The sequence below is a fragment of the Microplitis demolitor genome, chromosome 10, assembly GCF_026212275.2.
Source record: "Microplitis demolitor isolate Queensland-Clemson2020A chromosome 10, iyMicDemo2.1a, whole genome shotgun sequence".
NCBI classification, from domain to species: domain Eukaryota; kingdom Metazoa; phylum Arthropoda; class Insecta; order Hymenoptera; family Braconidae; genus Microplitis; species Microplitis demolitor.
Window position 1 is genome coordinate 7,559,101 of NC_068554.1, and position 14,392 is coordinate 7,573,492.

A 14,392-nucleotide genomic window follows, 5' to 3' on the forward strand; every position below is an offset into this window, starting at 1 on the left:
ATGATCAAAAGAAACCATAAAAAAGATGAGTTGGTATGATATCAGGCACATTTTAGTACGTTATATTATGATTTATCCGGAAAAAATAACATAAAATGTTATTTTTTTAACTTTTCAACGCCGATATCTTTTGAACTAATCAATCGATTTTGATAGTTGACGTGGCAATCGGCGCGTTTTATTGAATTCTAGAGCTGATTAAAATTTGAAATCGATCGCGTCAGTCGTTTCGAAAATATTTAGAAAAAACTGTTTTTCACCATTTCTTTCTCCCGCGATAACTCTCGAACGAATTATCCGATTTTGATGTTTGAGGTAGCAATCGACGCGTTTTATTGAGTACTAGAGCTGATTAGAGTTTGAAGTCGATCGTATAAGTCGTTTTTGAGAAATCAATAAAAAACTAAAAAAAAAATTTTTTTTTTTTCGTAATTCGCAAATATTTTCGAGTCTATTCGATCAAATAATCTGAAATTTTCAGGAAAGTTGATGGCCAACAAGCTCTTTCGATTGCCACCTCAACCATCCAAATCGATTCATTAGTTCAAAAGTTACAAAGAGTTTATACACACACACACACACACACACACACACACACACACACACACACACACACACACACACACACACATCATTCTGAAAATAGTCAGAGTAGCTTCCTAGGACCTCAAAACGTCGACATCTGATGAAAACTCGATTTTCGAAAATCGGGGTGAAAACAATAACTTCCCGAAATTTTTGAAAATCGTCGATTTTCTTAGCGGGAAGTTAAAAAAAAAAGCAACCTAAATATTTTAAATATTCAAAATAAAATTTATCCAAAAATTCTAAGGATAATAAACAAATTTGGCTTGCTTAACTACTTAGATGGAAAATGACCGTCAAAAATTTGTCGGTCATTTTTTGGTCAAACTTTAAAAAAATTTTTATTCTTATTTTGCGGTAATCGACATTAAATTCAAAAAATGACCGGCGGTCATTTTTTTTTAGTTGGTCAATTGACGTCAAATGACGAGTAATTGATGAGCATTTGACGAGCACATGCTTAGCTTTACATCACTAGGCTTACCGAATAAAATCCCACTAAAATCCCAATATAAAAAAAGTTTGCTCAAATAAATTTTTAATTTAAATCCTCTCATTTCAGTACAAATTTTTTTTATTTATTTAATTTTCGTTGTTACTGTTAATTTATATTGGGATTAACTAACAGAAAAAAATTAATTATTTTACGAATTCTCACGAGACATAATTTTTATAACCTGTATTCACTAAGTATAGTGAATATAGGTTATAAAAATACTAGCACTTCGTTATTGTTATTATCAATTATATTGCACTGCACTAGCACTTTTTTTATTATTATTTAGATCAATTATATTGCACGGTATTATGTAAAGGATTCAAAAAATTACCCCTTGATGAGTTACTTAGAACGTTTTTCAATGCAAGAGTCACGTGTATATGGGTTTTCATCCACTAGTTATTTGTTTTTGCGTAGACCTGTCTTAACTTGTCTACGCTTGTATTATAGTCACAAGATTTCGTCACCACGTGCATCACTGGTATCAACTACTTATTCGATTTTTATTTTTACATATAATAATATATAAGCATATAAAAGTAGTAGACACTTCATATGGATTATTTTCCCCTTAAAGTTTTAGTTTTTTTTTGTTAAGTTTATAATTAAATTTATAATCTGCAAGAGATCAAACATATGTTTTACTGTTGTTGAGTTTTTTTTTCTTTATTTTTAAGGTTTAATCATTTTTTTTTATATGTAAAAACACATAATAAAATGTAAATATTTCGCATTAAAAAATTATTTTTAATTTTTAAAATTAAAAATTTTTTTTTTTTTATAAATTTCATGTTTAGTTTTCCCAACATGTTCCTTTCCTTTCCTGAAAATTATCAAGTTTGTAGCGGGAAGTGAAAAATTGTACATCTAATAAAATTTTTCCAAGAATTTAATGCATCATTTATCATTATTAAATCAAGCTTTATAAAATTTTATAAATCAACGAGCATTATACCTACAGATATAAAGTGAACAATTGCATTCAATTTGTATTTTATGGTACTTAAATCAACGCTTTAAATAGCAAGTAGTTTACTACTATCTTGTATACATATTATCCAATTTAAATTAAATGATAAATTACAGATATATACGCTATGTATGCATTCATACATATATGTGACATATTTATATCAATGAAAAGTAATTTAATTTGTTTTTAATTCTATGTAACATTTTTCTCGAATAAAACTTATAGTGTTAGAGAATGAAAATTGACTGCTTCAATGATAGCAATAATTTGCTACTCATCTTTTAAAAATGTGCTTAATCCTGAAGTGTTATAAATCAATGACCTCAGTAAAAAAACTTCTTGATTAGTTTTATAATTTTTAAAAAACGCAACACACTCATAAACTCATTTTTTTTAACCCTAAAAAATATTTTAACATGCATGGATTACATCCCTGTGAACACATGACCTTGTTTTGACCTCATACGTAGGTCATAGAAATGTCACGGCATCTTATGTAAATTTGATGTCAATCTGACGTTCTACATGACTTTAATATGATGTAAAAGCTTGACATTATATTGATGTAAGCATGACTCTTGTATGACGTCACAGTCATGACTTATTTGTTAGGTACGCTTGACATAAAATCTACATCACATTGTTACGTAGTAATAAAGTCATTATTGTATATCATAATGACGTACTTTAAATTCATACATTTATGTCAGTAGTAAATGCAAGGTTATACGTAATATGGATGTCACTCTTAAATCAAATCTTTACATCAATGACAAGTCAGTATTTTACACAATGCTGATGTAATTTCCGAGTCATAGTTTTTTATCATCTATTTATTAAAATAAAACAATTATAGACTGAATTTTCAAAATGTGTAAATGTGTAAAAATAACAACTAAATGTCGAACATTTTTGGGGCCAATGTAATCGATAAACTTAATAATAGATTTCAGACGGCTTAGATAAATCATTAGCGTGAACATAAAAAAATTAGATTTATTTTTTTAAATCATATACCGAAAATATTATTAGGATGACAAAGAAAATGTAATGACAGTTTAAACTCTTTTGATATTACATCAATATCCTGTAACTTTTGAATGGATGAACTGATTTTGATGTCCAAGGTGGTATTCGATGTGGCTTGTTAATTTTAACATGCTATAGAAAATTGAGCTTGATCGGAAGAGTGTGTTCGGAGATATTCCAAAAATAAAATTTTTTTAAAAATGTTTTTTTGGATAACTTGTGATATGCTCGATGGATTAATTCAAAAATCTAATCAGCTCTAAAACTTTATAAGCCACGTCGAATGCCACCTCAATCATCGAAATTGGTTCATTCGTTCAAGCGGAACCGTTGTCGAATAAATTAAAAAAAAAAAAATTTTTAACTTGCCGCTAAGAAAATCGATGATTTCAAAAAAATTCGAGAAGTTATTGTTTTCACCCCGATTCGCGAAAATCAAAATTTCATCAGATGTCGACGTTTTGAGGTCCTAGGAAGCTTTTGACTATTTTCAGAATGATGTCCGTGTGTGTCTGTATGTAAAAGAAAGAAATGCTAAAAAACGATTTTTTTCGAAAACAACAACATACAAAACTATTTTCGAGCTCGAAGAGCTCAAAAATCTATTCACAACAATGTTTTGGAGCTCAAAAAGCTCGAAAACAGCGGGAAGTTTTGGGGCTGGCTTTGCTACCTATAATGAGGGACAATAAATGAACAAATAAACTTTGAGCTTAAATATGTTAACTTAAATGTTTTGATGAGTTTATGTATACATTTATAATTATTTTTTCATGTAGACATTGACGGTCGTAAGAGTAGTAGTAGTAGTAGTAGACGTAGCGGAAGCAGTTCAGGCTCCCGATACTCAACAAGGACAACATCAAGACCGCGTCAACAATCAGGTATTTTTAAAAACTATATTAAAAGTATTAAAAATATTTATCTTATTTAATACTCGTTAATCCTAAAATGATATTACAATTTCTGATGAGGCGTGGGGATTCGAAACAATTCATGAGTATAAAGAAAATCTAAACCTCATGAATACTTAATAGTCGTAAAATAAATCAATGATTAAAGATTTTTCAAAACGATTAAAATTCTTAACCGCTTTAAATACTCTTCAGTCGCCAATGTACGATTAATAAATATTTGAAACAGTTAAAAAATTTTGAATCCTCATTAATCGTATTTTTTAGTGCTGTACAATTTGGCCGACAATTTAATTTAATGACAATTTTATTGTTGAAAGAAACTCTTGAAGAACAGTTACAAACGCGATTTTTGAGTGAATAGTCACAGCAAGTGTTTGAAATTGCTTGCTTCATAGATTTGAGGTAATTAATATTTATATTTTCTGAAAAAGAAATAGTGAATATTTACTGACTCATAGTATTTCTCATTATTCTCCTTTTAGAGAGTAAAGTTTAAAATTTAACATTTTTTAATTCATATTTTATATTCAAATTATAGATATAAAGATATGAAAGAAGAAACAACTAAGTATCGCTTGGAAATTAAATCAACTATAGTAGACATGATAAGTAAGGAAGGTATTCAAGCTAACAGCCAATCATTCTCGAAAAAAGATAAGAGAGAAAAAGATTTAGATTATCTTTTTAACCTTGAATCACTTTCTCAAAGTTTCGAGAGAAGTTTTAGTTTTGAAGATGATACTGAGAACAGACTTCGGAAAGAAGTAGATGATTATCAAGCTGAACCAATCATTCCCAGAAATGATAATCCTCTTGTTTTGTGGGGTTCAAAAAAACATAAATTTCCATCACTGGCGAGATTGCCAAAAAATTTTAATGTATTCCCTCATCAAGTACTCCGTCTGAGCGCATCTTCTCTACGGCAGAAAACATTATTACAGCAAAAAGAAGCTGTTTCTCATCGAATTCAGCTAATTTACTTATATTTTTATATCAGAATTGAACAATAACCGCAAAATATAATAGTTAGCTCTTAAGTATAATGACTTAAGAACAACATTTTTTAGTAGTAAATAATCAATAGAATTATTACCTGTTGTTAAAGTATTTATCTATAATAAAAAGTTTTAATTTAATAATTTAAGTAAATTTAATCACTTGATGAATATTTTTTTTTTTCAACATACGTTAAGGATATGCGATTTTATCGCAATGCAGAGTTTTCAAATATCATTTTCACTGTTTGACCAATTAACCAGTTAACTGGTTAATTGTTTAACCAGTTAACTAATTTAACCGATTAACCGGTTAACTGAGTTAACCGATTAATTTAAATTAGCTAGCTGGCTGATGAACTAATTAACCTGGTTAAACTTTCTGGCCGGTTTAGTCGACCAAATTGTACAGCACTAGTATTTTCTAATCAAGACTGATCGCCATAAATATCGGAACAATGAGTTAACAAAGTACGAAAGAAACTTTATCAATAATTTACTATATCTTTCAGGTAATTCAAGCCCAGGAACATATGGTTGGAACGTACCACCAAAACAATCACAACCTATAAACACAAAAGCATCAGCACCATCTGAAACTATTTCCAAAAGTAGCGCTACCAACGTTCAATCCAGCTGGAAACCATCTGGTGGCTATAACTCACAGACAGGAACACCATATGCAAATTCAGGACAATCAAACCGTCAGCATAATTTAAACCACGGTTATAATCCATCTGTAGGTTCGAATCAACACAATCTCCACCAAAATACCCACTATAATCCCAGTCAAAGTCAAAATAATCCTGGAAGCTACAATGGATACAATTCACCCGGTTATTATCCATCACCAGGCATGAACAGTGGTTATCACCCATCACCAGGAATGAATAATGGTTATCACCCATCATACAATCAGCCTCATCAGCCATACAATCCGTACAATCCATCTTATGGGCACTCATATACTCCAGGAACTGGATATAATCCACCAGTTGGTCATGCTCCTCAAACAATATTGGTCCAGTCAGCTGGACAGTCTTCCAGGCCCGGAATCGGTCAATTAGCCAAAGAAGCACTTGTTTTTGCTGGTGTAAGTGCTGGTGTCAATGCTGTAGCTAATCGAATTATTCCCGGAGGAATTTATGGTGGCCATGGATATTCTAGTCATCCTGCCACCGCTGGAAATGCAGCTGTTCCACCTGTAACTCACACACAGATCACCTATAATAATTATTACAACAATGGGAGTATTCCTGAAAATCCAGTAGCACCAGCAGTAGCTCAAGCTCCCGTAGCGGCAGCTCCAGCTCAAGCTTCGGCAACACCACCTCCAATAGTACCACTTGAAACTGATTCAAATCTTCGAAACAATTCTGATGTTCCAAACACAGAACCCGCTATTGTAACGCCTAAAAATGAGGATGAAATGTTCCCAAGTCCACTTGGTAGCATAATTACAAAAAATGATGTAGAAAAATTAACTGAAGATTTATTTGAAAAGGATACAAATAATGCATTTAAATTTATCACGATGAATCTTCAAGGACAGAAGATGGATGACAGTACAAAAGATGATGCTAGTGAGCCACTATTGACAGTTAAAGCTGAGGCTTACGAAATACCGACGATTAAAACTATTATTGCACTTCATGATAATTATGATTTAGATATTAAAGTTAAAGAAGTAGTAACTTCAGAAGAAAGAAAAGAGGAAAGTGATTTTATCGATGCAATACTTGAAACAGATGTAATGAAGACAACGATGAAATTTTTAGCTGAGAAAGGATATGTACCAAATGATGAGTATGAATTTAAAGATATATTAAAGAGAATTTGGTTTTCACAATTTAAAAGAATTGATGGAGAACCTGGTAGCTCGGGATTTGAAACAGTATTTTTGGCAGAAAAATTCGATGCAGAAATTATTGGAATGCATAATTGGATTTACTATGCAAAACGTGAAGAAGATAAGAAGTTAAATTATCTTGGATATATTAAACAAACTCCACTTGGAGATGTAAGTAAACTTTTCTATTTATTTTTACTGATATTTTTCAATCTCATACATATTGAGAACGATTTCGAATAGATAATTTTGTTTTTATGAATTAAATTGATCACAAATTAAGAAACTGAGGTGATACTCCAAACACTTAAAACGAACAGCCTTAAAAGATATATAATTAATGTGAAATTGGAAAAATAGTTTGGAGGCGCTTTCATGGGCTTTTCGTATTGGTGTAATTTATGGCAGGATTCAAAAAATTGTAAAACTTCGATTGCGAGCACTTTCTAAACATCTTGCAAACAAATGTTTATCAATATTTGTAAGTTTAAGTATTTTTTCTAAAGGTACCCAAATAGCAAAATGACATCTTGATGAGTTCTAAATGAGTTACTATTTATGATTTGGACGTCTCATTAAACATCTTAAAGAAGTCTTTAAGAAGTTCTCAAAATTTCGAATGAGCCACCCAGCGAATAGTAAGACGTTTTTAAAAAGAGTTCTCATAGAGCTCTTTTTTTTGACTTATTAAAGTGAGTTCTTGAGGCGCTCCGATTTCTGAAGTCATAAAAGAGACATCAACAGGATATTCTTTCCAAGAACTCATAAATTAGACTTCTTTTCAAGTTCTTATTTGAGATATCGTAGAAGATTTCTTATGAATTAAATAAATTAATTAAAAAAACGAAGAATTAATTTTAATTAGTTACTAATAAATTTTTGAATGTATTATCATATATGTTTATACCTGACCATATCTGATCTTATACGAGTTGAACATCATTTAAAAATTTTTATGGTCCTTCATATATGATCATCCATATATAATCTTATATGGATTGTATATCGGTTAAAATTTTTTTTATATTTTTTCATATTTGTTTATATATGATCATACATGATCAATATGATCTTATATGGCCTGTATATCGATTAAAAACTTTTAATGTATCTTCATATATGTTCATACACTAACGAAAAAAATTAAAGGAACAAAAAAATTTATAAATTATTTAATGATTTTTGGAAGGCTGTAACTTTGTGAAAAATAATCGTAACAAAATAAAAAAAAGCATCTCATAGCTTGAAATCTCTAGTTTCGCTGCATTTTTGTTAAAAGATTTTTAAGAGCGAGACGAAAAATTTCTAAATTTTTTCCATGATACCAGCATCGAAACTTTAAGTTTCAATGTCTCTACAGCCAGTCGAAACAAGCTAATTTCAAGTCGATGCTGCAAACAACTGCTAGCAAATTCGTAATTCACAAATCCTTTCACAGCAGGCAGAAACATGCGTGTTTCATCCCTTGGGAAGAAACACAATTGTTTCTGCCCTGTGCTAGTTATATTTAATGTTCATTTGCAGCCTTATTACTTTCATTTGTTTATTTGTCACTTCAGTTCACTCATTTCATTTTTTAAGTGACAGTTTTCATTAACCAAATAAAATTACTAAAAAATAAGTGAAAATAATATTTTTGTATCATTTACTTTTTAATCAGTGGCTGTAAATCACATGCATCTCATTCTCTAACAGTTTTCCGCATCATCGGCTTGAAATTAACTTGTTTTTTACTGGCTGCTGACACTGAATCTTCAAGTTCCGATGCAGGTAATCATGAAAAATATAGTGTGTGACTCAGGATAAAATACGATTTCAGACTGCGGGTGATGTCAGCCAACCTCACCCTAGTCTGAAATCGTCTTGTTTCATCCCTTGTCACACAATATACTATTTTTTTTTATCCGAAGAGCCCACGGACTGTGGAAAAATTCTTTCAACTAAACCAATGCATAGCTCGTTTAGCAAATTCATTCAGTTTTAATTTGGTTTTTTTTTAACCTCGTAGGATGATTTCTCGCAGATTTATCAGCCTTCAAACAAAAAATGATCCTTTTGACTTGGTCATCGATATTTCAGGTACCAATGATCGCACAGTAAATTTAAGGGCGGCGTTAAAAACTTAAATAAAATCCCTACAAGACCCCGACTAGAATTTTTTCCTGATTTGCCTGAAGTACCATAAGGACCTTGTCAGGTTAATATAAGGTTTGCCTTATTAGGGCAAACCTGACGAGTTCCTGATCAGGAACTCGTCAGGAACTCCTTATTTAAAAAAAAGTAATTTGCCATCCGGTCAACCTGACGAGTACCTTGTCAGGACCTCATCAGAATATCCTTATTCATTAAAAAGTTATCCCATCCCTTCAAGTATTTTATTTACAGACTAAAAATTAAACAAAGTACAAAAGAATATTATATAAAAATCACGTCAATCATTGCAGCACGGATTTTTTACTTCTTCATCAGCTTTTCTTTGACATCATAGTGAATATAATATTAGCACTTACAAGATCACATGTGTATGCCAGCGCAGTGGATAGCATCGAGGACTTTGAATTGGAAAGACGCAGTCGAGCCCAGCAGTCATCGGGATTTTCTCATCAACAAAAAACATATTTATTCCCTCTAATTAATGCTCTTAATACAATAGATAACATTCCCGATCGAATTATAATTCTCATATTTTTTTTCGCAATCCAATATTTTTTTTTAAATAATTACTAATGAGGCAACCTTGATAAGGATTTGATGAGGATATCCTGGTAAGGACCTGATAAGGTAATCCTGACGAGGATTCGATGAGGATATCGTGGTAAGGACCTGATAAGGCAATCCTGATAACGACCTCATGGGTCTTAAGCGTTACATCCACATCAGTTCCTCGCCAGGATATCCTAATTAGGACCTTATTTGAAATAAGGTTAACCTAATAAGGACCTCGTCAGGTCCTTACGAAAAATTCTAGTTGGGACCCTTTTATCATTTTTCTGAAAAAAAAAAGTTTTTTTATTTTTAATATCCATTAGAAGTAAGTACAAAAAAAGGACTTTAAAAAAAGGACATCAACCACTACTCTGTAAATATTGATGAAAAGACTAATGTTGCCAGGGACTTTTTTAGCTTAATATACCTCAATATAATGAATGCTGACTGGGTAGTAAATAGTTCAAGAATGTCCATTAGCGTGGGAACTGTAGTTGTAAAATTGTAGTACTTTGTAAGATAGTGTTAGGAGTATACCTGCAAGTAATTACGGGGGGGGGGGGGGGGGGGTAAAGGCTAAAAATCAGATTTTTTTGGTTTTCTTATAGTGACACATTTTAAGAATATATATAGTCTCTAAATTTGAAGTCGATCAGAGCAAAACTCTCAAAGTTATTAAATAGTTGGTCTTCTTTAAAACTGTAGCTTCGATAGATGCAGGCAGTCGGAAAAGAAGTACAGGTAAACGGTTTATTCACTCGATGATCGTTATCACCTATACTGTTTTGTTTTAAAAAATTTTTGTGCAAGTTGAAAAAAAATTTTTTTTTTTTCCATTTTTAGCATTTAAAACTATAAACGCATTTTTGTCGAAACTACTTTTCAAAGTCCGTGAGCACTGCTTTTTAAAAACTACATTATCGATTTATTTCAAACTTGGTACACACTTTTTACGTATAAAATACCTCCTCCCCATCGTTGACTTTTAGAATTTTTTTTTACATCAAGGGGGTTTTTCACCTCCAAAATGGCGCAAATTTTCGTAAAAAAAAGAAGTTTTTGATTTAAATGACCACAAAAAATTAAAAATGTCAAAAAAAAAAATAATCAGAGAACGTTGAGGGGAGGATTTAATAATGCTTTGACTAAATTTCAGTGATCTTTCAATTTAAATAATTTCCAGCTGAGATACAGTGCTCACCGCAAATCGTTAATTTTGAAAGATATCCTGGGAAAAGCTCCGTCACCGGCTTGTTTGTGGATACTTTTACATAAAAGAATTAAGTAATGTTGTTGAATCTATACTTAATAATGTTCAAATGGTTGCAATAAATTAGCTCAATCCATACGCCTAAATAAAAATTCATAAAAAACGAGTTTTTTTTCACGATTTAGCCTTCAACCCCCCCCCCCCCCTATCCTTAACAAGCGTGAAGGACGCAGATAAAGACGATATGTCTGGTTGTATGATGTTTTAAAAAGTATTTCTAAGCAAGAGTTGGTGTAAGACAGACCTCGTTTCATCAATAAAGATTCTACATATTTATTTTAATTCCCTGCGCTGTAATTTCTTTTTCTTGTATCGTAATATCCCAATACTACATTTTAGGGGCTCGTTCAGGATCGCAGCGAGCAGGAAAATTATAAGTGTGCATTATGACGTATCAGTGTTGTGTGTCGAAATTTTGTTAAAGTGCGCGAAGTAGTGAGTCATGGGTGGTGTAGTTGCCTAGCTCGTAGGAGGTGTGAATGCGGTAGTGCTGAAAGATGACCAGCTTCCGCGAGTGAGAGCTCCAAAGCTCAAGAAGGAGCTCAAATGACGACATCACCGGGTGGCAAGTCGTAAACCTGAATTGTTGGCGAGGCTAAGAGCGGCACTTCTACTGGAATGGGAATGCATAGCTGACGATGAAGAAGAAGCAGACAATGAAGCAGATGAAACGAAGAAGATGAAGAAGACGAAAATGCGGAACATGCTAATACCCTTGGACTTGGAAATTCAGGCGGACAAAACGACGTACGTTACCTGAACCCTATTATTGGCAACCGTAGAAATAATGACGACGACGGCGATAATAAGCGAGCTCGTAATGGTACACCAGTTATTTGCAGACGTAACGTATCACAACGTATATTACACTGTGAAAAATTTCCATTAAATTTTACTATGGGTGCATTGTAACCCTGGACCATAAGAAAACTGGTACAAAATTTACAAGCGCCCTATAGTAAATGTATGCGCATAGGTCCCAATCGTGTCGTCTGCGCATACCGTTTACTATGGGACACTTGTAAATTTTGTGCCAGTTTTCTTATGGTCCGGTGTTACAATGCACCTATAGTAAAATTTGTTGGAAATTTTTCACAGTGTACTAACGTTCAAGAATGTTGAGAGCTCACTCGAAAAGTTTAGTGGTGACGCCCACTCTAACGTACAACGATAGTTGGATGATTTTGAGGAAATGGCACTGTTTTGTGGTTGGAGTGACGTTCAGAAAATTGCGTACACTAAAAGACTGTAATACGGATCAGCAAAATTATTCGTTGAATATGAAAGATGTGCGAGAACGTTATTCGGTTTTCAGTAAATTTTTTGAAGTTTATCGCAAAATAAATAAGTTTTTTCGTAATTTTTATTTCAAAAATGGTAATAAATAAAGGCACCGAATTATGTCCCACGATTACAGTGAATTTAACGGTAATTTAAAAAAAAAAATCTTTCCGTGTAAGATTCTAGCTTTAGTAGATACGGGTAGCGACCTTGATGAGTGCAAATGAGTATGAAAGATTAGAATCGCCTCCACTGTAGAAAGATCAGGTATGTTTTCAAGGCTTAGGATCAGATGTAGGTTTGTTTACCTCTAGTATGGAAATGGGGTATGATGAGTTTACGGTTAAATTTCATGTTGTATCAAATACGATGATATTAAGGTTGTTCGGACATTACTGCGACATTTAGATAAAAATCTGAATTTTTATTATGTTATTAATTGATATCAAATACGTATAAATTAATTTTTTCAGGTACTTCTGACAAATAGTTTTCACGTTATCAATTATTGAAATATCGTAATTTAACGTACAGATTATAGAAAACGTAGACTAAATGCTCTTGTTTTGAGTTATGTAGTTGCTCCCTATAAAGATAAAAAAAAATTTCTCTTTAATAATTAACTATCATAGAATACGTTAAAAATAATTAAAAATTGTTCTGACGAATGATTTTAAAAATATTTTAATGAGAAGCACAGAAAATTCATAAAAATATTTATCCGCCATGATGAAAAATAATCTATTCACGTGACTCAGATGACTGCGGCAACGTCGCAAGAAATGAAACGCGCTAACTTTTAAAATTAAAAACATAACTGATTATTTTTGCAGATGCATATCATATTTTATGACAATTTTTAGTTTTATTTTCAAATTTGTAATTGCGGTAATCTGAAAAAATTAAACAAATAATTTTTAAAATATTTAATTAAAATATTATACATAATAAGCAGGATTGAAATAATTTTGAGTTAGTAAAAATAATTTCTATGACTCATTTTAAAATTTATTATAAATTTTTTAAATTCAATAAAATATTTTTTACTCTTCGGAATAAATAAAATTCAACAGAACACTTTCCAGCTAGATCGACGTGAACAGCTGGTCGAAGCGACGTTGTCAGATTTACATTATGAAAAAAAATACTTGAGTCAAGAGTATTTTATTTTTTATTTATATTCATTAAATTAATGAATTAATTCGTTCGAAAATAATGATAAGTACAGTCCAAATTTAAATAATGAATATATATAATTATATAATTACATTTTCAATTTTTGGGGAAAAAAATTTAAATTTTATTTTGATTTACGGGGTACTATCCGAACAGCCTAAAGCATTCGATTATTCTTGGGACATACTTTTTAGACCGCGTTGAGCTTCGCATTCGACGGGGTGAAATGACTTTTTTTAAGCCAGATGATGATGAAATTCCTGACGGAGACGAAACTTAACAGCCACACATTTTTAAAATTAATGTCATTGACGAAGTTAAAGAGATCGATTTAACGCACATTAAAGAAGAACATTATAGAAAAAAAATCAAAAAGATTGTTACAAATCATAAGCCAGAAACAACACGTGATTTCGGGATAAGCAATAAGGGCTAAAATTATTTTCAAATTCGATAAATTGGTAACATTACGGCCGCGTAGACTGGATCCTTCAGAGTGTAAAGAGGTTAATGATTTAATGAATTTTTGGATAGAGGAGGGAGTTATCCGACCATCCAATTCAAAATACGTGAGTCCTATTGTTCTGGTTAAAAAGAAAGATAGCACTATTAGAGTGTGCGTAGACTATCGGAAATTAAATCCGCTGATTTTAAGACCTCTTTCTCTCCTTTACCGTTAATAGAAGACCAGATAGACGTGTTAGCCGAAGAGATAATTTTCACAGTGCTTGATCTAAGAAACGGATTTTTTCACGTGCTAGTCGATGAAGATAGTCGTAAGTACACAGCTTTTGTAACACCTGATAGTCAATTTAAATTTCTTAAGTTAGCATTTGGATTATGTATTTCGCCTTCTGTATTTCCACAATACATTAATTCAGTTTTTCAAGAGTTATTGCTACCAAAAATTTTAGTTATTTACATGGATGACTTAATCATTGTAGCCAAAACGATAGAGGAAGCCTTTGAGAGATTAAAGCGGGTCATTAAGGTCGTGGCCGAACACGGGTTAGTAATAAGGCGAGAGAAATGTCAATTTCTAAAAGACCCCGTCGAATACCTTGGGCATATTATATCGAAGGGTACAGTAAGACCGTCGGAGTTGAAAACGT

General features: G+C 31.8%; 2 protein-coding genes across 3 annotated transcripts in view; one reads left to right on the forward strand and one right to left on the reverse strand.

Moving 5' to 3' along the window:
• LOC103570584 (DNA mismatch repair protein Mlh3) overlaps positions 1–14,392 on the reverse strand; it is a 66,754-nt gene that overhangs the window by 20,982 nt on the left and 31,380 nt on the right. The window lies entirely within an intron of this gene.
• LOC103570588 (endoribonuclease CG2145-like) overlaps positions 1–14,392 on the forward strand; it is a 33,697-nt gene that overhangs the window by 9,182 nt on the left and 10,123 nt on the right. The window contains exons 2-3 of one of the 2 annotated variants that reach the window (XM_053742400.1): positions 3,866–3,970; positions 5,511–7,018. In XM_053742400.1, coding sequence (XP_053598375.1) covers positions 3,866–3,970; positions 5,511–7,018 — 1,613 coding nt within the window. The remainder of the gene's footprint in view (positions 1–3,865; positions 3,971–5,510; positions 7,019–14,392) is intronic. The other variant, XM_053742401.1, reaches the window with a different exon arrangement.